Here is a 27,528-nt window from a genome sequence, read left to right as displayed (position 1 = left end):
CTTGAGCAAAGTCAGGACAATCATAGGTAGTCATATATAAATTTGGCTTTTCCAAGACACTAATTTTTCCCAAGATGAAGCAAAAACTGAATGCAATTCATTCTAAAGAAAACTCAGGCAAATTTAGTGAAATTTGACTGCAATGTGAGTTGCTTAAGAAGAGTTTAGCAGATGACCAAAAGCTGCAGTCAGGGTATTTTTGATGTTTCTGTGTGACACCCTGGTTGGGTGGGAACCCTTGAGGATGGACAAAACATAAGTGTTAAATGGGCTAAAACCCTGAGCCAGACCCCACAAGAGAGTGTTATTTCATTAGTTAGAACTAATGACTGTCAAGCAGGGGTGAGTCTCAGTCCACAAAAATCAGCTCCAAGCCGCCTTTTTCCAACAGTAAACTTGAAACAAGTATCCAACCCTTGTGTACATCTTGGAGCAAATGATGTGGGCCAGACCTCCAAAATGAGGTGCTGTGTCCCAGGTGATCAGAGCTCCCACAAGGCATCCAGCAGGTGTAACATGTAAGTGGCTCTATGCAGGATGAACAAGGTGCTAAGGATGAAGATGAAGAGCAGCAGTGAAGAGGCATGAGCAGGTGGTTTATCCTTCTTATCAGGCAGTGTTGTGATGGATACTGAACCCCTCCAGGGAGCTCAGAATTCAACTCTTTAACAGGATGTTTAAAAAGAGTAAGGGCTGAGAAAAGACATGGAAGACAGATGGAGAAAATTGCATCCTGCCTCCCCTGGCAGTTTCAAATGAGTTCAGCTTTTGTTTTCCCTTCCTAGGACCCAGCCTCGGGCTGAACCATGCTGCTGCTGGGCTCCAGCTATTCTCTGGCACAGGGTGATGTGTTTCCAACATGGGGCTACTGACTGTGCTTTAAGCACAGCAGGACCCTCCTCCCTGCAGAGTTTGTAACACAACTCACCTTAACTATGGGCTTTCTGCCCTCACTTGTGCCTTTCCAGACCTCCATTCCTTCCTGCTCAGCAGCACTAATTCTTCTTTAGTGCATACCCGTACTGCAGCAAGCACTTTCCTGCCTCCAGACAAAACACCCAGGCATTTTTCCCAGACTCCCCAACATCCTGGCTGCAACTGCGTGTTCTCTGACAATGCCAAGTGACACCCAGAAGGATGTCCTAGCTCTTGTGGGGCTGCAAAGCTAATTGGGATGAGGCTGTGGTCCCACTTCTGCTGGGTGAGGAATAAGAGGTGATGCACATACACATGTCTGTAACAATTGTCCATACCACCAGAGCTGCCATTTTTCATTATCACAGTTTACAAAGTGCTTAGTAATAAGCATGAGTCAGTGGGACAACAGGAGTGCTCTCTTCTAGCTTTGGGAGGAACCAGAAATAAGTCACTTCACTCCTGCTCCAGCGTGAACAGTCAGGGTCTCACTCCTCTCCCCTCACGTCCTGCTGAGAGATGTTTCTACTTATGGTCCTGGTTTCATGGAGGCAGAGACCAGATTGTTAAGTTTGGTCTAAGAGCCTGCGTGTTTTAAAAGAGATAGATTTCCAGAGATTCTGAAACACGGTGACCTTCATTATAGCCAATGTGAACAGCAGATAATCTGCACCTCTGTAAATTGGAGGGCTACTTTCAGTGCCAAAATTCAGAATTAATCCATGGGCCTCCATATTTTAAATTGCTGGACCTTCGTCTCCCAAGGCTTTCCAAGGGGCTTTTTCATTACATGGCAGTAACAAGGGCCTCCTTCACCTGCTCTGGATGTGACCCTTGGCCCCACAGAGCCTTCATCGCCCATCACTGCCCAGGCTGGAAAATACTTTCTGGAGTGGGGTGTTGGACTCCCTGGGCAATATTCGTGCCTCTGTTTCACCTCAGAGGAGGATGGGAAAAGGGAGTGGAGAGGTCCTATAGCAGATTTTCCTCTGGGACATCAGTCAAATCTCGTAAAGGGCAGTGGGGCCAGAACCAGAGGCTGCAAACTGGATGCTTTTACCAAGCTTGGGAAGTGAGAGGTCATTGTTTCTGATGGTGCTGTGGGGCACAGCCTGACCAACAGTACTGTGCAAACCTCTCTGCTCCCATTCAGACCACAACTGCCCCTGGTCCATGGCTCTGTAGGTCTGGGAATGAGCAGGAGTGAAAAATTAGCACAGCTCATGGCAGAGCCTAGCAGAGTTGGGTAAATGAGGTAAACAGAACGGTGTAAAGAGGGAAAACCTGCATGGCCGACACCTGTCTGCAAACAGCCCCTTCCAGCAGCACCTGGCACTTGGCTGCAGGCTGGGAAAGAAACTGCGGTGCTGGAGCAGAGCTTTTGGCTTTCAGAGTTGTGGAAAAGTTCCAGTAAAATGGAGTGAGTGTCTTGAGGGGAGAAAGCAAAAAGTTGATGCGAGCGAGCTGCACGACCGTGGGAGGCAAGACAAGGAATCGGTCAGCACGGGGATGCTGTCAGTGACGGTGGGTCTGTCCGCAAGACACCGAGCGCTGCTCACACAAACATACCTACTGCAGTAGTCACGCTGGCTCCCACTAGCCATGGGGCGGCACAAGCAGGTCACGGAGCGCGAGGTTGGCCGCCCTCGCGTTTACTCACCTTCTCGGGCCGGTTTTGCCACAGACGTGGGGCTTTGTGCTGCCTCAGCTGCCAGGAGCGCCCGGGCGAGGCGGCCCGTTCCCAGCCGGGCGCATCCCGCCGGCAGCAGCGGGACAGGGGCTGAAGGGCTGCGGGGCGCGGCCAGGTCAGCCGGGGGCTGTGCCGGGGGCTGTGCCGGGGGCCCCGCTCTCCCGGCTCCGCGGTGTTCTGGGGAGGCTGCCGTGCTGCTCTCGCCGGGAGGAGCCGCCGGCGTGAAACGGGATCCAGCCCTGCCGGGACAGCCCCGGCCTCCGGGCTTTTTCCCCGCTGCCGAAAGTTTTGTCCCGGGTCAGACGGGAGCGGGGCCGGCGCCGCCGCCCCGGCGGGAGGAGCGCGGCCGCGCGGGCCCCTCCCGCCGCCCGCCTCCCCCGGGCCGGGCCGGGCCGGGCCGTGCCGTGCCGGGCGGAGCCGGGCGCTGAGGGGCGGCCGCCGGCGCCGAGCTCCGCGTCCCGCGGCGGCTGCGGGGCTGCTCCTGCCAGGCTCCCGCAGGTGTCCGCAGGTTTCCGCAGGCTGGCACCCTGGGTACGGGTGCCGCCCCGCAGGTGGGTCGGGGCTCCGCCGGACGCGCTGGGGGAGAGAGGGGCTGGCAGCCGCGGCTGGGGCTGCGAGCGGGATGGATGCGACGAGGGCGCCCGGGTTACCTCCCGAGTTGTCTTCCTGCCCCGGCGCTGTTCGCTTTGTGGTTTTGCTGCCCGTGCCCCTTTGCCCACAGCCCGCGGGTGCAGCCGGCCGGAGCCCGGCGCGGTGAGGCCGCGGGATGGGCTGGGAGCCCCGAGCGCTCCCGCCCTGCGGCACGGAGCCGCGATTTGGGGGATGCAGAGCTCCTCTTTCGCCCTTCGCTGGCTTGCCTGTGCCCGGAGTGCGCCCCTGAGCTCGAAACGGGGCGGGCTTGGGCCGGTGTTTGTAGCTCTCCAGAAAATACTGTCCCAAAGGTTCCAAGCAGCCCCCGGGAGGCGCCTGTAGGAGCGGGAGCCTGCTAGCACCTGGCGATGGGAAAGAGCTGCCTTGCAGGATGCAAAGATGTGAAGCTGCGGCGCTAAGTCAATTTATGCTAACCAAACTGCTATTACCTGGGCGAGCCGTGTGCCTTTCAGAGTTCAAAACGGGGAAGTAAAGTTGCAACCAACTCCACAGTGCAGCAACCTGCTGGGTGGAAAGAGAGAGAGGGGGACCCGTGTGCCCTGGATTCACAGTGCTGCTAAGGGTAAGACCCCCCCCCCCCCCCCAGGAAACACTCCAGGACCCAGCTTGTTTGCTTCTCCTTGGCTGCCACAGCATGACACAACTCCCTGGGACTTGGTCACCTCTGAGGGAAGAATGGCTCATGGACCCAGAGCTGGATTTTCCACTGCCCCACAGGTGTCTGCATCCTCAGAGGGGTAGGGAGGAGGCCAAGGGAACCAGATCCCGGGTAAGCAGGAGCTGCCAGTGTTGAGTTGCAGCTGGCATTTCTAATGCAGCCTTGGCACAGCTGCCACATCCCCTCACCCACCTGCTGCCGGGGCACTGCACGCTCCGCTCTTACTGTGCTGTCAGCTCTGTCCTGCCACACTTTCAAGCAGCACTTTCCACACAGGTTTGGTTGTGCCTCCAGTTTTGGAGCTTCCCCTCTCCACCCCTGAGCAAGCCTCACTGCCGTCTGCAGGGAGTCAGGCTGGCAGACCTCGTGGAAACCTTGATGTGACCCTGCCCCTTGGTGGGGGGCTTGTTTTGCCCAGCAAGGAAACTAGAAGCCTGAGCAGGGCAGCACTGGGTGCAGCTTGGGAGGGGAGCCAGGGGAGCCGTGGACATATCTGGCTTTCAGAGCCTTAAGTCAAATCTGTCTCCTAGGGGAAAATATGCCCTGCTGCTTGGTCATCAGGGGTAAGGTGAAAGAGCTGTAGTGCTCTGTTTTCCTGCCTCTTTAAGGACTAAATGTGTCACTTGATTTCCAAAATCCTGCCAGATCTCAAAGAAAAAAAGTGAAATAGAGAAAAAACCTGCTGACCTTGTTAGGGCTAGAAGCTGTCCCCATGCTTGGCGCTGTGTGGCTTTGCAGCCTGGCCATCCTAGCCCTGTTTGTGAAAACACAGGTGTGCTGGTGCTGCGAGGGCTGTGAGGGGATGGTGTCTGATTGCATGAAGGAGCAGCTGCAGCTTCCTGCCAGCTTTGGAAAGGGAGAGCTCTTGAAGGCATATGCTTAATGTGAAATATATCTTTATGGAAATTCTCCTTCTGAGGTCTCTTCCTCCTCTGCATTTGATAGCTCGGCAGCAAACAGCTTCAGTGGGGGTGAGGTTCTGCTTGTAATTAAGTCATACACACCTCAACCACAAGGTAGATCTCCCTTGTAAATCAAACTTCTAAATCATCAGGCTTTTTTTACCTCTTATTCATGATGGCTCTCTAAAGGTGGTACAGTTAAGACAGAAAAAAATCTCAGGCTACACCTTCCTGTAAGACTCTTTAGCATGTTCTTGTTTTTTGGGCTGGTGCTAACACCGCGAAGGCAGACGGAGCTGATGGAAGGAAGGGATGTTGGAGCCTCCAGCAGTAGTGCTTGGGGCTGAGCTGTGCCTCAGAGCAGCATATTGGGGCATATGCCCAAAGGAGAAGGTAGCAGCAATTGATGGGAATGACCTGGAAAAAGGCCTGGGAAAACTCACAAAAAGATTTCTGAGGCAGATCATGCATGTGGATGGATGGGAGCAGGTATAAAAAAGGCAACAGAGGCACCAGGAATGGGCACAGCCCTGAGATCTGGTAATGCTGCACCGGTCACAGCACCTTGAATCAGCATCCTGGTGGAAAAGTGTGAGTGTCACACAGCCACCGTGGAATCCTGCAGCCTCCTTGTCCTGTGCCAAGGTGCCATCCTCTCTGGGACAGGGATGTGATCCATCGCAGGGATCCAGGATTGACCAGCCTGGCAGATGGGTGGGCTCATGGTTTGCCTGCAGCAGCTCCCAGGGCAAATTGTGAAGCAGATGCCTGGGGACATTTGCACACCTCCAACTTTGCATCTCTTTGGCTGTGCCTGGCAGTGTGGCAGGCAGGAACTGCGTTTCTGTGGGCATGAGGCATGGTGGCCACACAGTTTGGCCCTGTAGCCAGCCCTGGCCTCTTCTGCCTCTTCGTGGAAGGTGCAGTGTGTTTCTGGAGAGGTAGCCCCTGCCATCCCACCTTCAGGTCATCTGCTACATGCCCAGCACTTGGGATGGAGACCTTCCTGACTCAGGGCTTGGGAATGAGCAGGGAGGCTGTCCCATGGAGTCAGAACAACACCTATGGTGTGGTCTCACACTAATAAATGAAATGATTGGTGAAGTTGTTACGGAGTGAGGAAAACCCAAGATTTTTCCCAAAGTGGTGAAAAGCCTCTGTGTGTCCTTCCTGTCCAAGCAGCACAGCTGCTGCTGCCCTGGCTGTGGGCAGAGGTTTGGGCATGGGAGCAGCACTGCTCCTTCTCAGAGCTGTGCTTGGGGTATGTCCCCTGCCCATTTCTGGGGGAGGCAGCTGTGCCCTCCTAGGCCCCGAATGGAGAGGCTGCTGCCTCGCAGCAGAGATCCCACTGCCTCTCTCACTGGCTGCAGGAAGGTGAGCTTCCACCTGGGGGTACCGTGCTGTCACGAAAATTCGGCAGAAGGACTTTTCTGGCTGTTTCCTGCTGTGCGTGGCTCTGTGTGAGGAGGCTGCCAGGCCACCTGGCCAAGCAGGGATGAGCTCAGCTCGAGGGGCAGTGGGGTCCTGACCCCTGGACTCCCATCCCCTTTGGGGAGGCAGAAACCTGGAGGTTTCTGCTCATTCCATCCACCTACTGCTCTGTAGCTGATGCAGCTGGACACAAGAGAGGGCTCAGATCTTTGAGTGGCACAAAGTCACTCTGTGGCAGCTCCAAGGATTTGGTTTACCTCCCCATCAGCTCTGGTCATACTGGTCTCATCTGTGGCGTGCTCCATATGCTTCTTGGTATTCCCTCCTAATTTTCCTTCCTTTGAGCATCTCCAATCTATTCTGTGTCTGTTTCTCACATGCCTGTCATTGATTAGCAATTATGGTTAGAGAGTTAAAAGCCTTATCAGCTCCTTAGTGGGAGAAGTGTGAGTCAGTTCTTGCAGGACTGTGTGCTGGTTCAAAAAAAGTAAATGTGGGTTTTTTGGTTTGTTTGGTTTTTTTTTTTTTTTTGGCATAGAGGTTTCTTTAATTCAAAATGTAAACCACAGAACTGAAAAAAAAGCCAAGTGGGTAGTCAACCTACACTTACAAAGTTGAAAAGTCTAGAGTAGAGCTAAATGTGCCAACCTTGTGCAATCCTTGCAAGCTGAGGGAGCTACAGTGGACAGACAAATAGTAAGATCAACATTCAGAAGTTATTGCCTTCATGATATTGGGACGTGCTTTCCAAAATGATAGGAACCTTGAAAATCTCACCTAGCTTCAGTCAACACAAAATTTCAGGTTTCAGTCACACAGCGAGCGCCCCATGCATGCAGTGAGAAGCACCTTGTCCTGCAGTGGGTCCTGCAGCTCTTGCTGGTTATCCTCACTGAGCTTGCTGTCTGTCTGTCTATGGGGTATGAAGATATCTGAGGAGCCTGGAAGTGGCTCTGGAAATGCCAGGGACAGGAGCAGAATGAAGCATGAGCACAGGACAGACCCTGAAAAGAAGGGTAACAACTTTGTAGCTGCCAAGTGTTCCTGGGCATTCAGCCTTTGTAACCCAGGTTTTAGAATGATGTGATGCGTTTCTTGGTTTTCTTTCTTTTTCCTTTTGTGTTTGCAGGGAAAAGCATGAAAATGTAGGTGCCAAAGTTTTAAATATAAATTAAAAATAATCTTCAGATATGCTGTGTGTTTTAACTCATAGTTTTCAAGTAGCTTCATCGCGGAGGGTGTTGCAGTAAGTCTGGCTTGTGACTTTTTTTGATCGCCTTGGGGATGGCAATATTGCAGGTTTCTCAGGCCAAACTAGAAGGGATCTTGTTGGACAAGAAGAGCAGAAGGAAAAAGCAGGAGTCTGTCTCAGAAGCACCGGATTTTGAATTGCAAAACCCCGTCCCGCGGTGTTTGTGATGCCGGAACAGTTATCCGGCTGATTTCCCACTGTCAGCGTGCGGCCCGGTGTCCTGACAGCCGAGGCTGCTCCGCACCAGCAGAGCTCCATCTCCCACCAGGACTGGCAGTAGCAGCACAGACCCATCATGGGTGAGCCAAGGTCTCCTGCTCCCCTCCTGAGGCAGCAGGAGTGGCTCTGCCCTTTGCACATCGCTCCTTCTCCCCAGTTGTTCTTCTCTGCCTCTGGCCACACAGCCACCTTCCCAAAAGTTCTTCTCAGCAGATGTTTCTCCAGGTGTGGTCTTTGCAGAGGTGTGTGTGTACCATTTCTCTGTCAGGGTTGGTGTGATCAGGATTGCAGAGCTCATGAAGACTGCCACATTTCTGAATGCGATTGTTCTGTTGTCTGTGATTTGACATCTTCGGTTTTGCACCTTTTGATTCACCAGGCAGCAATGTCACCCTTGGGAAGAAGCCTCTCTTTCAGCACTACATCAAAATGAACCTGTTGGGCTGAAAAGTTCATTCTGCCTATACATGCTGCACCAATTTTTCAGCTCCCTTAAAGGCTTTTTTCATCTGTTTTTTTCCCAAAATAAATGTTTTGAAAGAGATGAAAATTTGAGAGAGTCAAGATGTGCATTTAGATTACATCAATTGCATCTCTTTTGAGGGCTCTTTATGTGTTAGTCTACAGTTACTCAGCATTGTTAGATATTGGACTCGGTAATTTTTGAGGTGTTTTCCAACCTTAGTGATTCTGTGATTCTGTATCTGTCCCTTGAAGTGTTCAACAAACATGTAGATGTCATGCTTAAGGACATGGTTTAGTGGAGGGGTTGGCAGTGCTGGGCTAATTGTTGGACTTGATGATCTAAGTACTCTTTCCAACCTAAATGATTTTATGCTAAGTATTCCTAGGTCTTGACAGATCTAAGGAAACAGGTTTTCTAGTCCTGGAGATCAACCATTGAGGTGACCACAAATTGCTTTTATCCAAATACTATTTCTAGCAGTCAGTGCTTCCCTTTTATCTGAGAAAATGGTGGTGCTAATATTTTTCATGTGGTCCCGTCACTTGTTTCATATCAAGTTTTGGCTTTTTGGGTCGTGTTTGCATGCAAGCTGATGCGCCTCTGTGGCCAAATACTCCCCACCATGTCCCAGACAGCCACCAGGTGCAAGGTCACAGAGACCAAGGGCAGCAAGGGCAGAGCAAGGCAAGCAGAACTCTCGGGTCCCTTCCAACCCAAGCCATTCTGTGATTCTGCTCTGGAAGTGATCTATCAGATCTGGTTGGCATTTTAAGTTTAAAAAACACCCACAAAAAACCAAACCCCACAAGTCTCTGTTCTAAACAGTCCCTTTCATTTTAAGGATGTGGGGTTTTATCTGTGTTTTGGTCTGTCCTGACAACCATTGGCCAGTCTCAGCCTGAAGGTCAGTGACCCCCCCACAAAGTGCTGGTCCCCCTTGGATCCTCTCCAGGCTACGGAGAAGCATTTCTGCCAGCTCTCACAAGAGGCAGGAGCTGGGCTGGAAATGCCTGTTGCCTTTCAGCGACAACTGCACTGGTGCTTGCTTTGTTGCATACTAATGAACACTAATTAGCCTCAGCTTGTTATCAACTTTGTGTGGGAGCCGTTTGCAGAATGCAGGGGTGGGGGCTGGGGAAGACCCCAAGGGGCCTCTGCCCTCCAAGGGGTGGCCTCCTGGGTGGATGAGGGCTCAGCTGCTGCTCCTTGGGGTGACACCTCCATTTGTGAGCCACACGAAGGCTGTGCCTGCTGGCCTCATGCCAGCCTTGGTAGCGGTCCACTTGCCAGGTGTGTTCCCCCTCTGACATGGCAGAAGGTTACAAGGAGTTATAGGGGCTTTTGTCTTTAGCCCACCAGGGGCATGGAGAGGAGCTGAGCCCCTTGGAGGTTGGGCAGTGCTCACCTTCAGGTCTTCTCAGCATCAAAAGTTCAGTGCCCCTCTCCTACCCCCATCCCCACCCAGTGCCTCCGCACTGTCCATTGGTCTCTGAATTGTTCAGCTGGAGCCTGTCTCCTCCTCTCCGCTGCACTTCCAGCATTTTAGCAATCCTGGCATTCACTGCAGCAGCTGGATGCCTCCTGCAGCCATGGCTCTTGTCCAGTCACTCAGCCTGAGCTATGGAGGGCATGAAAACTCCCAGAGGATGATCCTGCTGCAGAGGGGAAACATCACCACAGATTGCTACACGTTGGAGAGGAGGAGGCATGATGGAGCTGGGTGGCTTCAACACTCTTGAAAAACACATCTTTACACACCATGTGTGTAAAATCTTGTCTGGCTGATGTGTGATACTGTGTTCGTAGGACACAGTGAGCTGATCTCACGCTGGGGGAAGTTCTGGCAGGGGCAGGACGGTGACTGGACCTGAAGCACACAAAGAGTTTTGCCAGCAGCAGAGCTGGGGTTATTGCTTCAGACGTGGGCCTGCTAATTTTGGACAAGTAGCCCACTTAGTTTGGTGTGCTTGGGCTAGGACTGGTAGGCAACTACTCTAAAGCTGAAAAATCAGTGTACACTCGAGCTGAGAACAACATATGTAGCTTTTCTGTCATATGAATCTCAATTATGCCCCATGATGAACATCAAATTTCAGATGAGGTCCTGGTGACCACGCTTCTTTTTAATTTACTCTTTCTTTGCTCAAATAATGACAAGAGTTTTTCCAAAGAAAGGACTTGGAAGGAGAGGGCATAACAGTGTCAGGAGCAGCAACAGGGAAGGCTGGAGCACTGGCCAGGTACAGGGGATGCTCAGCCAGGGAGCAGCACTGAGGAGCATGACAGGGATAATTTTTCCTCCTACCTGTTGTTAGGAGCAAATAGGGAGTGAGCTATTGCACCTCCTCCCCTGCTACTAACAAAGGAGACTTGCTTATGGTCGTGCACTGGAAGCTAATTAAACCTGGTGACAATGGTAATTGAGTAAGGATGCTTGAGGATAAGTATGACCTCATGTCTAAAATGGTAATGAGGCTTATTAAAATCCACACCAAAAAGAGAAATGAAAGGGGGAACAAAGGCAAAGGTGGTGCAAAGGGAGCAGGAGCAGGCAGGGACAATACCTGTCTGCCAGAGCACCGGGAGGGAGGGAGGGGGAGCATGGAGGTGTCAGGCTTCTAAATCACCTTAATAAACAGCCAGCTCTTCAGGTAGCCAGGCTGCAGCTCGGCCAGGTCAGCCAAAACCCTGTGTTCAAGCACCTTCCCCTTTGCTCACCCAGGCCTGGACGTAGGTCCTGGTAAGCAATGGCAACACTGGTTGCTGTTCATTGTTGTCTTCACTGGCTGGTTCTCTGCTGGGAGAAAGGGATGTTCCGTGAAACCAGCAGTCACTGCCAGCACAAGGAGGGTTCTTGCAAAATGACCCTGAAATTGCTCCAGTGCAGGAAAATGCATTGGCAAAGGAAAGATGCAGTGGGTTCAGGGTGCCAGAGTGCCATGTTCCTTCTTGGCCCAGCACAGCACCTAATTTCAGTTCCCAGCTGGGATATAGGGTCTGGGAGCCATTGTGACCCTCCACAGGTGTTGTTTTGCAGGGTGGTGTAGCAGTGCTGGGGATGCCACTGTGCTCCGTGGGAGCCCAGGTCCCGAGCTGACTCTCCTTGCTGCAGAGGACGCCCAAGGGACACTGTCAGGGGACACTCCCTGTCCTGGCTCTGGATGTGCATCACATCAGTTTGGGTAAGCTCAGCCCCAGGCTGTCCACAGACCCTTCCTTGCTGACAGGGGGGATGTGGTGTGTGCCAAAGGTTTCTTCTTGCTGGAGAAAGCCAACACTCATCCTTCCAGCAGGGCAAAGGTACAGCTGGATGACGGCTGAGGATGTGCTATGGAGCCGGGATTCAACTGCTCTGAGCTCTGCGATGGCAGCTCCAGTTTTGGCAGCCAGGAGCAGCAGCAGCGGGCCCTGCAGGAGCTCTGCACTGTGACAGTGGTATGTATGGATGCAGTGGGGTGTATAGGTACAGGGGAGTGCTCTGGGACATGAGGTTTACTCTGCAGAAGTAGATTTGGGGGAGGGATAAAGGGGGTTGCAGGTGCCAAGCAATCCCAGACCAGCTGAAGGCAGCACACTCACCTGGTTGATAGACAAGACATGCCCAGTCTAGGTGACTCCCAGCAATTATCCAGAAGGGGAGGAAAGCATCCACAACAGCCAAGTTATGTCAAGCAGCCCTCCCATGTGTCAGCCAGCTGCTCAGGATTGGCCTGTGATGGCCTCATCTCCCCTTGACCTTTCCTGTCCCCTGTAACTTCAAAGTGCTTTTCAAATATGAGTAGAGTAGGATTTAATTAAAAATCATCATCTGTAATAAATGGTACCTTCCCCCCTTCACCAGTAAGGCGGTAGAAATGACACTGGATGCACTCAGTTGCAGCTGGCACCACGTGGGGCTGCTGGATGGAGTGGAGAGGCTTGGCCCACTCGGCTCTCCATCACGTCCTGCACGACCATGGGCCTTTAATTAAAAGACTGTAAGCTGCTTGGCTCCTCTGGCTCTGGCAGCCGGCTTACAATTAATATTCCCCCTGCCAGGTCCAGGATTTACTCTGCTCAGCAGCCAGCAAAGCGCTCCATCAACTTCAAGTAGCATCAACATCCAGGGAAACAGCAGTCAGGTGGGAGGGTGTGTGGGAGAGAAAAAGTGGAGATCATAGGGGTGTTTCTGATCCCTGGGTGGTTGCTGAGAAAAAGGTGCAGTAATACTTTTGAAAGCAGACAGAGGTGAAAAGATTTTGTCGGTGGGTGCATCTGGAAGTGAAGTGCAGAAGCCCCAGAATGCTGAGTTTGCCCTGCTCACCTCAGTGGTAAAAGCCAGGTGTTACCCTTGGGCTCGAGCAGACAGGACACAGAAATAGAATGGCGTTACAGCCGTGTACCAGCCCTGTCAGCTCCAGGCAGGGAGGAGGATGGGCCTGATCTGTGCTGCATGATGGGGTTTTTACAGAGAATCCCGGTGTAAGCAGGGCACTGACCTGGCACTGGACCACCTCCAAAATCTGGCGTGGTCTTCATTTCCCAAAGAGGCAAAGGCTCCCCAGGGAATAGCAAGAGGGAAGAGGAGGTGGGAAGCATTTTCAGGAGGGAGATGAGTATCCCTCCAGGGATTCCTCCATGCTACTGCAAAGTGATGCTGAGATGTGTGTGCAGCTGTATCCCAGCAGCAGCAGCTCTCAGCTGGATGTCTCTCCCAGGCAGGGGTTTGCCTTTCCCACTTGCCCTGTGACCAGCATGCCATCAGCATGTGAGCTGCCAGGAGCCTGCAGATCAGCTGTGCTCGTGTGGCAGTGACACGTTTTTGTGTCAAGAATTATGTGGTGGCTTTAATTCTGCAAGCTGTGCGTTGTTCTTGCTCACCCAGAGGAGATGAAGCCTGGCTGGGGAAGAGGGACATGAGGCATTAGCTCTAAACAAATGCCTTTCTTCTGCCTGAAGATTTATTTCTAGCAAGGTTGGAAGCAGAAACAGCTCAGACCTTGAAGTAAAAATTGGGAGTTTGGGGCAGTGTCAACTGTCAGGAAAAGTAGTCTTCTGCAATAGAAATTGGATGCTGCAATACCTGAGAAAGGATTCAGCACCAGAGAAGTTAGCAAGGAGGTGTGTGATCCCAGCTCAAACCCCATTCTCCTTTCTCCTCCCTTAAAGGGGATGTGCCAGCACTTTTATTAAAGTGATGCTTTTTTTTAAGGGAAAAAAAAAAAAAAGCTGGTAACTCACACATGCAGATCCTGTTAAAAATGCTGGAGCATTTTAGATCAGCAGCGGAAGTAGGTTTCTTGTTTCACATGGGATCATTTTATCCATTTTATGTTAATAAGGAGATAGCAGAGAATATTTAAAATGGAGATTTAATCCATGAGGTGGTTTGTGTGTAAGGAGAGAGGTGCTTCCATCATACCCAGTTTGGGAGTGTCCCTCAAAAGCCAGTTCTCAGCTGATGCCTGCCTGGGACCAAGTTAGTTTCTGTCCAGCTGGGAGATGGGTGGATTCCAGCTCAGTGTGTCACTGCCTCTGAAAATCGCTGTCACACTCCCTTTGCTGAGCTCCTGCACCAACTGGCAGCTCTGCTGCTGGCTCCCAGTCACGTCTGCCAGCTGATCAGTTGTCTGCTGCAGGCAGGGGTAAGGGTGGGAACCAAGAAGCATCTAAAGAAGCATGATATCAACTGGGGCACCACGGGGCCTTTCTCCGAAGATTTCTTTCCAGAGGAGAGTGGGGAACCAGTGTCCATGTTCCTGTGTCTCAGAGGCAGGGCTGCCTGAGGTTTATTAATTACTTGTACAGCTTCATTATGGATTTGGCTAGTTGGCCATAAGAAGAGGGCTCTTGGACTGCTGTGTCCTCCTGAACACTCAGCAAGGGACAGAGCACACATCCTGTCCACACACATCTCAGTGGCCCTACCTGCAGGACTTAGTCTGGTGCCGGAGTGTCTTCTTAGTGGGAGCTGTGGTTTCTGGCTGAGCAGGATAACTGTGGGAGGGATCATGCTGAAGTAGGGACCTTCTTTGCTGACAGCCCCAGCAATGTCCTCTTCTTCCTTATCCCTTTTGCTTCCTGCAGACATCGTTTGACCGCAGTATGAAGAGCTCCCCATCCTTCTCTGCTGGTCTCCTGGGAGTTGTGTGGACATTCCTGACTGGAGGAGTCCTGCTAGCACTATTCTTTTTCATCTTCACTATTCGCTTTAGGAAAAACAGGTAAGAGCATCCCTTTTCTCCTGGGAGGTTTCCCCTGAGCTGGAGTAGTGGAGTCAGGCTCCTTCAGGACCAAGCTCTGAGCTGAGCTAAGGATCAGGAGGCTGTAAGCCTGAAGGAGCAGCACAGGGCAAGCAAGGGTAATGCCAGGGATGTTGCAGTTTCTTCCATTACACAGAGTTTTGATCACTGGTGGAAACAGTCCTGTTTGGGCTGCTTCTTTCCTCCCCAAGGCAGGGAGATGTAGACAGGATGCAAGGAAATGCCTCAGGAAATGCATCAGGGGAGCTTCAAGTTGGGGACCAGCAATAATTTTTCCACTGAAAAGGTTGTCAAGCATTGGAACAGGCTGCCCAGGGAAGTGGAGGAATAACCATCTCTGGAAGTGTTCAAGACTGGATGTGGCACTTAGTGCTGTGGTTTACTTCTTATGGTGGTGTTTGGTCAAAGGTTGCACTTGATGGTCTTAGAGGTCTTTTCCAACCTTAATGATTCTACGACTCTGTGGGCACCCTCTGGCATGGACAGTGCTGCATGGTCTCATCCAGGTGCTGTTCAATAAAACCATCAACAGGAGTGGGTAAAAAGAGAGCTCAATTCTGCTCCACATGCTTGAGAGCATCGCTCTGAGCAGCACAGCTGCATAGCAAGGCCATCATACTCCCCACAGTGCGCCATGGGCCTTCTTGCTGTTGGTTTAAAGATATTGATAACCCTTTTTGTTCTTGGTGGTTGCTCGTTTTGGTGGAGAACATGATTTCCATTACTGAGAGAAGCTGGTGGTGACGTGCAGACTTTTTTTGGTGCTGTTCAGTCTGCACTGGGGAGCTAAAAAGTCCTGCTCCTCTGAAGGCAGCATAAATCCAGCAGAAGGCTCAGCAGTTCCTCATAGCTCAACCTGTCTCAGCCAGTGCTGAGCCTTCCTCAGCAATTCTGGATGTCTCTGCTGCCTCTTTGCCACCTTCTCCTCTGCCTCATTGGTCCCTTGGTATTTCAACTGCTTCCTCCTCCAGGGATACATCCCTCTCCCAGGCTTCACCTGGCAAAGCCTTTGCTCTCCATGTGCCATTGTTTTGCACAGAGGTGTACGTCTGAGTGCAGCCTGGACTGATGTTGTTTGATGTCGCTGGTGGCTTTAAGGAATTTAATGCTCCTGACAACCACGGTGCAGTCAGGAGGGTCCTGCCCATAAGGGTTTTTGTTGAGAGCCCCATGCCTGCCGTGCTGCAGCAGCTGCATGACCTGCATCCCAACTGCATCCCAGTCTGAAGCACTTTCATTTACTGAGTGGTGTTGAGTTCAGTGGCCACTTGAATTTATGTTCTCGGAACGTGCTGTAATGAATGTGCGTTATTTATTTGCTCTGCAGTAAATAAATACTGGTCTGCCTCCTGAACCTGGGAGGGCAGAGGAGACCTTTCTCAGCTGCAGCTGAAAGCATGAGCTAGTGAATATCTTTCTCCAAGGGCTGAGACATGGTGAGGAAGGCAGGGAGGGAAAGAGACAAGCTGAACCCCAGGCTTTGTGACTGCAAGACAACAAGCCAGGAAGGAGCTCAAGAAGAGAGAAAAGTAATGACGTGGCAGGAGGTCAAAGAGGCAGAGCTATTGGAGGGGATGGCAGGAGGTCCAGCTTTCACTCAATAGGCTTGCTGGGGAAGGGTGACAGGTCATAAGAGATCAGTGGGTTGATTCTCCCCTCCCTGAATACAGTTACAGGATTATGAGTGATGAGGTGAAATTACAGAGGGGAGACTGTAACCTGAACGTTGCTGGCGGCTTCCTGTGCTGAGTGTGAGGAAGGATCAGTGGGAAGGGCCTGGTCCTGGAGGCACACGTAGCTCTTGCACCTAAAGCTTACTGCTGGGGACAGTCACCGTGGGCGTTGGTGTGGTTTTCCACCTCTGCCTCTCTGCAGCAGAAGTGTTGGCATAGGGCTAAATGAATACTTGAAGGATTGTGAAGCACTCCAGCAAGAAAGGGGAGAGGATGGGACCATGGAGTAATGGCTGAGCTTTTGGAGCAGTGGTGAACAGCACAGGCTGGGGGGGCTGGGGCTGGACAGTGTCTCAGCATTCCTTGTGACCATCATCATCCCTGTAAGGGGACCTCACCCCTGTGCTGCCAGGTCATGATGCTCAGTAACTGTCATCAAATTCCCTGCTTTGTTTCCTGGAGGATTGTGAAGATGTCCAGCCCCAATCTCAACATTGTGACCCTGCTTGGCAGTGGCTTGACTTACACAAGTGCTTACCTCTTTGGGATTCAGGAGCAGAGCCTGCCATCTGGAGACTCAATGGAAAAGCTTATTCAGGTGAGCAGGGGTTTTGCTGGGATGGGCACCTTGAGGCATGTACTGGCCTGTTTGTACGTGCTCTCTCCCAGCCAGCTGTCACCTGTACAGGCTCTGTCCCAGCCACAGCCTGACACCACCACGTTGCTCAGCTGGGCTGTGGCTTCCACATATGCAAAAGGCAGCCAGACACTTTCTGTCTGAACGGCCTTCACTGTTTTGCAAACCACATCTGCACCGAGGAAGGGATTCGAGGCAGGTCCCTGGGGGACAAGTCCTGCAGGCAGGCAGGCTGCTGGGCTTGTAGAAGTGCAGCAGGCAGAGGGGAACACAAAGGGAGATGGGATCCTCCACACAGTCACCACTGCCTGACAGCACAGGTGCTGTGAAGCTGTGGGTGAGTTTTTTGGCTGCAGATCTTCATCAGAACACTCACCTGTGTGATGAACCCCCATGTCCTGGCCTGAGGCAGCCACCCTGCCAGACTGAGGACTGGGCATGCACCCATGTGGGAGAGTGGGAAGGTGCATACCCTGCATCCTTTTTCACCACTGGGCTGAGGATAATTAATGGAGGTGCCAGCAAGTGATTTTTGGGTGCTGGGACTTTCTGTGCCCTTGCTGCTCACAAGCTGCCTGTCTCTCCCTGCCTGCCCTTCCAATGAGTCTCTAGGTAGGTAGAGAAAGGTAGGCAGCAGGCATGCCTACAGAGGAGTACTTGCCTTTGAATTTATTTCATCCTGTGGTCAGCTTTCTAGTATCTGATATCACCCTCCAGAAATCAGAAGAGTGTAGACATGTCCCCAGGCATCCTTGCTTCACCCCAGGCTGGGAGGGTGTGTGGTGTCCCTGTGAGCCCCTTTCAGCCCCCTCGCTCTGACCCCTGGCAGGTGAGGCTGTGCCTGCTGTGCGTGGGGACCTCCCTGGTGTTCGGCCCTGTCCTGGGGAAGAGCTGGCGGCTCTACAAGGTGTTCACCCAGCGGGTGCCCGACAAGCGGGTGGTGAGTACCCAGCATCTGAGGCGGGAAGGGGGAGGACAGACCTTCCATGGAGGGCAAACACCAGTAAGTCCCAAACCAGATGAAACAGGCACGTGACAGGGCTGGATGCCACAATCACAGGTCTGCTTTCACACCTGGCTGGGCATGGGCCCTTCATTTATTCCTGCACAATGAGGCAGGAGCTTTTCCACGCTACAGGCAAGTGGGTGCCCTGCCTGGCTGCCTCTTCCCCAGTGGATTCCAAACCTCATCACCAAACAATTTTGTTCTCATTTTACATTGGCCACATGCCTTCCTTATGCTACACACCAATGTTTGTGTTCAGGTCTGCGCTGATTGTTTTTGTGGGATGAAAATAAACCAGGTGTCCTCAAAAGCATCTGATCTAGGGCCATCCGATCTGATCTGCTCTTGAAAGCAGGAAGGGAGTGCTGGGCTCTCCTCTGCAGCACTTAAGGATGAGGATTCAGAAACTGGGAGGGAAATGGAAAATTTGTGCACAAAAAAGTGCGCTTACAATTTTCAGTAGTCACTTTCCAGCAGTGAAAAAAAGGGGTTTGCAGGGGAACTGAGTATCAGCAAGGACTCCTGTTTCATACTGGGATTTGTGTTCAGCTTGCAAAATGATGATCCTACCAGGTGTTTTTCTATGCCTTTTTCGCCTCTGCTGGTGATACGGTCATATGGGATGATAATCTTGTTTTGGAAGAACTGTTTTCTCATAGCATTTACCTGCTATCCACACCATCAGGCAGGGTTTTTGCCTGGTCTCAAGCCTGATTAGGTGTCCAAGAATTTGGGAATTGAAAACAGAGATCTTGTGGCCAACTCAAATGTAGGTGCTGGACACCTCTCTGGGAGAAGTAGTAGGAGAGATGTGTCACTTGAAAGAAACAGCAGAAAGGGATGCGAGGGGGATGGAGGTCATTGGTGTCCACTCCTTCCCCATAGTAACTTTTACTTCTTGCATGTTTGCAGATTATCAAAGACCTGCAGTTGCTGGGAATGGTAGCAGCATTGGTGCTGGCAGACACTGTCTTGCTCTTGACCTGGGTGTTCTCTGACCCAGTCCAGTGCTTCCGAAGCCTCAGCGTCTCACTACGGGTAAAAGGATGAGGAGGGGCGGTGTGGGGTTTTGCTGTGTCCTATCTGAACTCTGTGGACAGAGTTAGTGGGTGGCCAGACATTTGGAGGTGGTCTTTGAGAAACAAGAGAAAGAAAAACAAGGCAGAAAACCCTCTGGGCACTCTGGATTTGGTTTATGTCTGGTCTATTACAGAGGTGAGAGTCCACTGCAAAATTTCCAGTTCTGTGCAGATCACCTGCATGACACAGGAGGGCTCCAAGGCATCTGCTTTGGAGAAATGTTTAAGCAGCCCTGTTGGCTGCAGAAGGCCAAAATCATCTCGCTTTAAGACTCTCCCCCTGGTAGCACCAGCTTTGACCTCTCCTTTCAGAAACTTACAGAGGAGACCAGCTTAGATGCACCTTCCCATTGGTCTGTGCGAGGCTGCAGCCTTCACTTCTGCCTTTGCCTTGCCTTGTAGGTGACAGAGAAAGGCATGACGTGCTCCGTGAGCCGAGTGCAGTCCTGTGCATCGCTCTATTCTGATCTTTGGCTCATTCTCATTTTAGGCTTTAAGGTATGTAACCTCTTGACTGCTTCTTGCATTGAATCTCACCTCCTCCCTGTCTTTCAGCCTAAACTGTTTCACAGCATTTGTCATTTCAGTGCCCTCCCAAGCTATATGCCCATTGCAGATCTCGTAAGCCCTCCTATTTTCAGCCCTTCCCATCTTGGGAAGGGTAAAAACCCTCCTAGCTGCTTTCTCCTTGCTTCACCATCCCCTTTATGTACGCTGTACACATACAATCTCTCTAGATCTCTCCCAGCAACCCCCTGAGCTTCATCTCACTTCTTGAAACTCATGCCTTGCTGGTCTTTATGTCACACTCCTTCCCTAAAGACTCCAGTGAATGACCACTGCCAACGTGGCTCAAATCCCTGTGTCCTGTGACTTCAAACCAAGGAGGTGCTGATGACAAGTGCTTGGTCCCCACCTTTGCAGGATGCTTATCAGGTTAATTATACCTCTTATACTTTCACTGGTGAATCTCTGCACATGGCCAGTCTTCTTCCAGCAGTGTTAGTTATACTGATGTAGCTATGTCAGTGTAATCATCACTGTAATTATCTGTGGTCTTGTGTCTCTGGTATGGCAGAGGCTGGACACACTTCAGAAAGTTGATGTTGATGAAGCTTGTGAGATCATAGCCTTTTTTTGGGAATGGCTTAACCTCTGCGTGCAGCACAGGCACTTCCTTTGTGATTCACTGTAATGTAATACTCACTGACCATCTACCCAGAATCATAGGAAAAAGAGCAGAAAGGGACCTCACAACCCAGCCAAGTCCTTCTACACTTAATTTCAAAGTCCTTAGAAGTCCTCTGGTGTTAGGGAATGTAGGTATTACCTGGGCTGTCAGTGCTGTGTCTCCACCTCTGATTTTGTCTGCAGCTTGTGTTAGAGAGGTTTGGTTTAGGGAGGTAATGTCTCTGCCTACAGCCCTTAAAAAATCCTTCTGGAAGTAAAACATCCCCATTATCAGTTCCAGGTAATCATTTTAATGTTGCATTGAATCTGGCCCTGTTCCTTCCTGCTTACTGGGGGTCGTGGATTACTTTCTTGGTGATTTCTCTGGAGTTAGTCTTGATTTACACTAACGTGAGTGTAGGCTTTATTTCTGCATACATAGCACTTCTTAGCATCCACAACATTAATGTGCTCAGCCCTTTGGGAAGACACTCAGTGTGTTATCCTGGTTTTCTGGCACAGAGCAATGAAGAGAAATGACTTGCCAAGGACATGCCTGGAATTAGGAGCAAAGTCCTCTGCTCAAGTTTAAAACAAACAAACAAACAAGCCACTGAGAGTCCTAGTTTAGGAGCGCTGTTGTCTGTGTCCCAGATAGACTGTATGAATTTAAATGGGACTTTGGTGCTGGCTTTTTCCTGCTCAGGGATTAGGGGTTGCCTTGCCTTTGGGCTGTTTGGAGGTGCCCCATGGTGGACACAGTTATGATCCAGTGCAGATTCTACAAAGCAGGGTCAGGCATCAACCCAGTTCCCAGCAAGGCAGGTTTCACTCTTACAACCCCACCCTGAGACTTTGTGCTGCTTTGAAGCTGGGAGTCTCACCAGAGATCTGGGCATGAACCTCCCTTGCTTGTGTCCCTCCAGACCTTAACCCTGGCAGTGGCCATCACAGTCATCAACTAGCCACAGCACAGAGGGGTTCAGAAGGGTGTAAAAAACATCTGCATCTTGTGTCACAAAGCACTTCTTGATGCCCAAATAACAGTGACTCTTAGTAAAAGGCTGACACTTACTGGGTAGCATAGGAATAATGTAGGTCACATTCCCTGTATTCCAGGTCCTTGCAGGAGTTGAGACTTTGTTAGATGGTATTTCCAAATGATCCTGAAGGCAGACCATGCTCAACTCTATGGAGGCAGGCAAAAAATATTTGGTATTTCCTGCTAGTGTCACCTAGGGAAGGAGAGGTTTATCCTGCTGGGTAGTTTTATCCTGAGCACACTGGCAAAATGTGTGCATGAGACCCTTGAGGAGGAAGGTGGTGAGACAGTCTGCTCTGAAACAACGGCTCTGCGTGGGGGGAGGGAGAGCCTCTGTGTACAGAGCACTTCTGTAGTGCCCTTCCCTGCTGCTGTAGTCAGGAAACAGCTAAGGGAAGGGAAAAGAATTGCACCTGGTAGTTTCCTGGATTATTGCTATTTAAAGAGGCACCAAGTACATCCTCTTCCCTCCAGTTTAAACCTCCATTTCTCCTTGCCTTCTTCTTTGAATTCCTTCTGGATATCTTTCCTGCTCTTTCAGAGATATGCTGTTGCTCCTTGATGGCACCCACTGCTTCATCCCTGCAGGGACCCCTGCCTCCTGTCTGTTTGCCTTTGCTTCTCCTGCTCCAGGCTCCCCAACGGGTGGCTTATATAGTTTCTCCAGCCATTCCCTGCTCTGTGGCAGCAGCTGCTGACCTCTGACTCCTGGCTTTTCATGCCCTTTGGCTGGGACCCCCCCGTGCCCACCAGCACCCTCACTCCTGCCCTGTGTCCCCAGCCCCACTCCTGGCCTTCAGCAGCGTGCCAGGCGTTTGCTGCGGCGTCACCACCGTACGCTCCAGGTCTGCATTATAGATCAAAGAGCATTAATTAGGATTGCGCTGAGTGTATCTGAGCTCACCGGGCTTGGTGCGACATGGGGGTTGACACCATCAGGCTGTAATTTTCCACACTCTGGAAACCTCTTTTTTCTGTTTCCAGAGTATCCTCCTGCTATACGGGACCTACTTGGCCGGTCTGACCGACAACGTCAGCTCCTCACCAGTGAACCAGTCCCTGACACTCATCGTCGGGGTCAACCTCGTTTTCCTGGCTGCTGGTACCATCTGCTTAGTTCACCGTTTTTTCTGTTCTTGGCACAATTTGCTGTTTGGTTTTACCTCTGGAGGCATCTTTGTTTGTACAACCACGATCAACTGCTTCATCTTTGTCCCACAGGTATGCTGCCACCTCTGTCCTGTCACTTGGCTGGAAATGGGCACATTTTTGGTGTTAAACAACAGCAGCCGTGGGCATCAACGCAGTCTCTTTCCTGCTTTTTTCCCAAAATGTTTGGACTCACCTGCACAGCTCATTCTCCAAGCCTCACCCCACCCCACCTTGGTGGTTCTGCTTCCCCAAGCAAGTTCTCTGAGTCTCAAAGAATCATAGAATTGTTTGTATTGGAAGGGACCTAAAGATCATCTAGTTCAAACACCCCTGTTGTAGGCAGGGAAGTTTCCACCAGACCAGGCTGCTCAGAGTGCCATTCAGCCTCATCTTAAACATTTCCAGGGACTGGGCTATCCACAACTTCCCCGGGCAAGCCTGGTCCAGGGTCTCACCACTATCATAGTGAAGAATTTCTTCCTTATATATAATCTAAACCTGCCGTCTTTTCAGTTTAAAGGCATTCTCCTTCTTCCTGTCACTGTGTCCTTGTAAAATGTCCATCTCCAGCTTTCTTGTTCCTTGTCCCCTTTATGTCCTGGAAAGTCTCCAAGGAGTGCAGCACTGCTGCTCAGAAACCCTCCTGCAGGAATGTGCCACAGGTGACAGCCATGCAGACAGCACATGAGGCAAGGCAGCCACTGGCCTCTCCTGCTGCTCCGTGTAGGGGGTGGGATCTGTCCTCTCCTCATACCTCACATGCCCACTCGCCCCAGGAGCTTCTGCTGCTGGCAGTGAAGGAGCCGGGCACAGACATCCAGATGGCCCAGCCACTCTCAGAGACTTCTTTGCTGCTGGTGGTCCCCAGGGGAGCCTGTCCTCCTCTGCACTTTTGGAGAAGGAAGCTGGGCTTTTCCACAAGCGAGGAGGAGGAGGTGGAGGTGTTTAAAGGAAGCCTTTTGTGGTGTGGTGAGGCACTTCTGCTTCCTGTGTCCTCCACGAGCAGCCTGGTGTGCCTGGCCACCACATTAGTGGGAATAATGATCCCATTGTTAGAGGGAAAGGAAACAGTTATTTACTCAGTTGAATGTTTGGAGGGATGTTTGGGCTCAAGGACATGAGGTGAGAAAGGGAGGAAGAGGTGAAGCTGAGGAAAGCACATCTGTGCAAGGGAGGACTCAGGGGATCTCAGCAATGTATATAAATATCGATGGGGGTGGAATAGGGAAGGGGGAGCGAGGCTCTTCTCAGTGGTATCCACTGACAGGACAGGGGACAGTGGGCACAAACTGAAACACAGGAAGTTCTATTTAACATGAGGAAAAGGCTGGAGTTTTTTTTGGTGAATGTTGTAGAGCACTGGAGCAGAATGCCCAGAGAGGTTGTGGAGTCTCCATCCTTGGAGATACTGAAGGCCCAGTTGGACACAGTCATGAGCAGGCTGCTCCCTCTGACATTGCTTGAGCAGGGCACTTGGGATGATTTCCAGAGGTCCCCGCCTGCCTCAGCTGAGGCAGTGTAACTGCAGAGCTCAGGGGCTTCGATGAGCAGCCCTTGGGAGCAAGGATCCAAACCTCCCCTGGTGAGCTCCAGGCCTGCTGGCCATGCTCTGCCAAGCACCAGGTCTCTTGGACTGAGGGTAGAGAAGTCGATGAGCTGTACTTGCACTCTGCCTGTACCATGTTTCTGTGGGAGCCTGGGGCCCTTGAACATTTTATTTAACTTGGATCTTTTAATTCATTACCCTGTTTTTCCTAACGGGCTTGCTTTTCTATAGCTCATCTGAGATCGATAAACAGCTGGAGCTGGGCTGCACAAGGCTTCCAAGCGACACTAGATTAGAAAACAGATGCTAAACATTGCTGGTTTTCAGCTTGTCACTAGTGATTCAGGGATAAGGGGGCATGCATGACACTGTCTTTGTCTGTCATGGAGTCAGGCAGTGGGGAGAAGAGGGAGGGGGCTTTTACAGTGTGCTCAGCGGTCTCAGTGCAGCCAGGCACTGACCCTCTCCTTCATTAAAAGCTGGAGCCAGGAACAGGGTAGGGCTCAGATGAGTGGGAGGCTCCAAGTGACACTGCAGCCCCTCGCCCAGCCATCTCTGGCTGGCTGTCTCTGCTCCCCGTCACACCCTGCCTTTGTCTCCCCCTCTCCGTCCCTTTGTCTCCTTCGCGCTTGAGCTGTGCCTGCCTCCCGCTGTGTCGGCTGGGGCTCTGTGGATAACACCCTCTTCTACTCCCCAGCTCAAGCAGTGGAAAGCCTTTGAAGAAGAAAGCCAAACCATGAGCCACATGGCAAAATATTTCACCAGCCCGAGCAGGAGCTGCCGCTCAGTGTACAGCGAGGAGCAGCTCTACCAGCTCATAGGGGAGAAAAACTCTATGAAGCAGCTGCTCACCGAGGTACAGGGCTCTGCCGGCCCCCTCCTCCAGCTTCTCCCCTTCCCTTTTGTGGGCTGAAGGCTTTGCAGGGTGGGAAGCCCTTCTTTACACCCTGTCCACACTGGTGATCCCTCAGCAGCCTCTTCCTGCCTGAGGGGAAGTGCTGCTTTGTTTTGTCACACTCCAAAGCACCACAATTTAGACATAATTTGGAGGGCTTTAAAAAATTCTGTAGGGAGGAGCACAAGAGAGCCTGATTCCCACAGCCTTGTCAAACATGGTTGATTTAGAGGGGAGATGCTCTGTCTCAGAAAAGCCCCCAGCCTCCTGCTCTGTTGCCTGCACTGCATGGGCAGGAACACCCCAGCCTGAAGAGCTGCCTGCCCAGTGAGCCCCTTCCCACACACACATCTGGGGGGCTGCAGGGGAAGCTGAGGTCACACATGCTGCTGGTGTGGCTCTTGCCATGCAGAGAGGGGTGATTTTTTTTTCTGGCATTGCCTGCTTTCAATTTGGCAGCGTTTTCCTCCTCTCTACCCACCCCTCACTTGACAGGCTTATTTGTTTGACACAGAAAAACGCCGTGATCGAAAGCCTGCAGGAGCAAGTGAGTAGCGCCAAGGAGAAGCTGATGAGGCTGATGTCTTCGGAGAGTGGCTGCGACCCCCGTGTGCTGCCAGCAGCTCCCTGCACCTGGAGCTCAGGGCAGCCTGGGGATGCACCAGGGGACTGCTGCCCCCCGGATCCAGAGAGGGAGGAATGGCAACCCCCCTGTTTGCCGGGTACATCACCTCTTGGCAGCAATGCTCAGGCCCTCCAGAAAAATGCAACTCAGGAGCCTGTTTGCACTCAGGTGCTGCTTTTTAATGCAGGAGACAGCACTGAACATGGCTTGAAAGATGTCCAGGAGTGTGAGACACCTGCAGTGCAGGGGCAGCCTCCAGAGCAGCTGCCAGGCCAAGACAACTCAGCTGGTGTAGCCTGGGAGTCGTTCCCCAAAGTCAGCTATGTAAACAGCGAGAAGCTGTGGGAAATACTGCAAGAGTTAAGCCTGGATGGCAAAAACCACAGCCCAGCCTTATCTGCAAGACCCCCACTTGGCAACCAGGGCACTTCAGGCGAGCAAGGAGAAACACAGGTGGGCCAGGAGGGCTACCCAGGGATCCACACACCCCTCAGCCCCTACCTGGTAGGGCATCAACGGAGGATCCCATTGCCCCCTGCCTCCGCGCGCTTCCCTGGACACGTATCCCCTCGTGCCAGCTGCAGGGTGAAGGAGGTGGGCAGCTGGGTCCGTGGGGAGTCAGCACACAACTCCCTGGGAACAGGAGGGGACATGGCTGGCAGAGGGCTCCTTCACCGCCCAGCGCCGTCCCCTGCAGCCATGCCAAGGGAGGCCAGCCTGCGGCCAGAGGGGTGGCTGGGATGGCCGGAGTCGCAGGGTGCTTCATCGTGCATCCTGCAGGAGCAGCGGCGGTGGCAGGGCACCCCAAGGGGCCCCGCTGAGCCCTCCCTGCGCTCGCTGTACTATTACCCAGACTCTGACTCCAGCAGCAGCAGCTCCGAGGAGATGTTTCATGGCTGCCACCGACCCTGCTGCGAGGTTTGCTTCCAGAGCCCACGTGGCTCCCTGGACAGCAGCAGCACGGACACGGACACAGAGCCCAGTGACTGTGAGGATCACCAGACAGAGCACCACCACAGCAGACCCCAGCCTGTGGTGAATTTCAAAGATGATCTGAAACCCACGTTTGTGTGAATGGGAGCACCCCTGCCCCAAAAGGCAAGTGCCCTCCCAGCCCCAAAACACTGCTTGTTTTCTGCAATGCTAAAGCCACGCATCCCTCTGGGGAATGTGCCTGGTTCTGGAATTTGGGGATTTGCCCCGTTCTGATTTGCTGTGTCAGCCCCAGGCTGGTCAGCCATGACTGCAGCCTGAGTTTGGCTGAGAGGGGGCTGGCAGCACTCAGGGTGGCCTTGTCCTGGCTACTATGGGCAGCTGCCTGTGTCCCACAGGTAGCCAGCAGTTCTGTCCATCCTGGTGCCAGCAGTGGAGAAACTGGGGCTGGGGGTCTGTGAGAGCCCAAACTTCATCTCCTCAGAGAGCTTTGCCTGTGAGACCTGCCTGATTCGCACTGGCAGGGAGCAGCGTCCTGCCTCAGAAACAACCATTGCTTCTTGCACACTTCTCCATATGGACCAACAGAGGACTCCTTCCACCGAGGCTGCCCAAGCAGAGCATCCCACTGGCATCACCCCTACCGGGGATGGGAGACGGATGCCAGAAGCAGTTGCAGGCTGCCACTCACCTGGGGTGTGCTGCTTCCAGGCAAAAGAAGGACTTTGGAATGGGGAGTGCACAGCAAACTTTTGGGTTTTGGTGGGTTTTTTTGTAGCATCTGAATGAGAAAATGGAGTCCAAAGGTGATGTCTGTGGAGGTGTCTTTGCATTTTGTGTTCTTCAGGTGCATTATTGTAGGTGAGACTTAGGTCAGAGCTGAAGGGAAGGACAAGCTAGCCATTGTAAAGGAGGATCTGAAAAGGGGTTTCTTTTTTTATCTTGATTTCTGAGTCTTGTGCCCTGCTGTCTTTGTATGGATGATATAGTCTGGAATAAGGTTTGTTTAAATTAATATGCTCTGTTTAATTTTTATTTTAATTTTTATTTTAGAAACACCAAGAATAGTAAATCCAGTGTGTGCACCTTTTTGAGATATTTATCATGGCATTTGAGCTTATTGTTGCCTCCACAGGAGTTCAGGATGCTGAGACCTGATGCCCAGTGCAATATAAACCTTCTGGAGAAAGGCTTGATTAAAAAAAGCAGGTGTCAGAGGAATCCCAGACCTGGTTTTGAAAAAAGCATGTTAGAACTGCCCTCTCCATTACCCTTCGTGATGGTGAAATCCCTCACTTCTCTCTCCCTTCACTGGTGTTACCTGTTTTTCTCCCCATTGCCTCT

General features: G+C 51.9%; 1 protein-coding gene across 3 annotated transcripts; it reads left to right on the top strand.

Annotated features, from left to right (window-relative positions):
* Window positions 1-3,014: 3,014 nt before the first annotated feature.
* On the top strand, window positions 3,015-27,282 carry GPR156 (G protein-coupled receptor 156). 3 transcript variants are annotated; one of them, XM_030266282.4, is made up of 11 exons: window positions 3,015-3,156; window positions 11,222-11,366; window positions 11,478-11,619; window positions 14,251-14,387; window positions 16,562-16,697; window positions 17,566-17,676; window positions 18,655-18,780; window positions 19,224-19,319; window positions 22,018-22,254; window positions 24,429-24,587; window positions 25,141-27,282. In XM_030266282.4, the coding sequence occupies exons 3-11, from the start codon at window positions 11,515-11,517 to the stop codon at window positions 26,323-26,325; spliced, it is 2,292 nt and encodes a 763-aa protein (XP_030122142.4). In that variant the 5' UTR covers window positions 3,015-3,156; window positions 11,222-11,366; window positions 11,478-11,514; the 3' UTR covers window positions 26,326-27,282. The 3 variants fall into 3 exon arrangements, with proteins under 3 accessions (XP_030122142.4, XP_030122135.4, XP_072781640.1); XM_030266275.4 differs by having other exon boundaries at window positions 11,475-11,619; XM_072925539.1 differs by lacking the exons at window positions 3,015-3,156; window positions 11,222-11,366; window positions 11,478-11,619 and having other exon boundaries at window positions 14,253-14,387; window positions 16,512-16,697.
* Window positions 27,283-27,528: the final 246 nt, after the last annotated feature.

The sequence above is a fragment of the Taeniopygia guttata genome, chromosome 1 (assembly GCF_048771995.1).
Source record: "Taeniopygia guttata chromosome 1, bTaeGut7.mat, whole genome shotgun sequence".
NCBI lineage: Eukaryota > Metazoa > Chordata > Aves > Passeriformes > Estrildidae > Taeniopygia > Taeniopygia guttata.
This window is presented reverse-complemented; position numbering and strand designations above follow the sequence as displayed.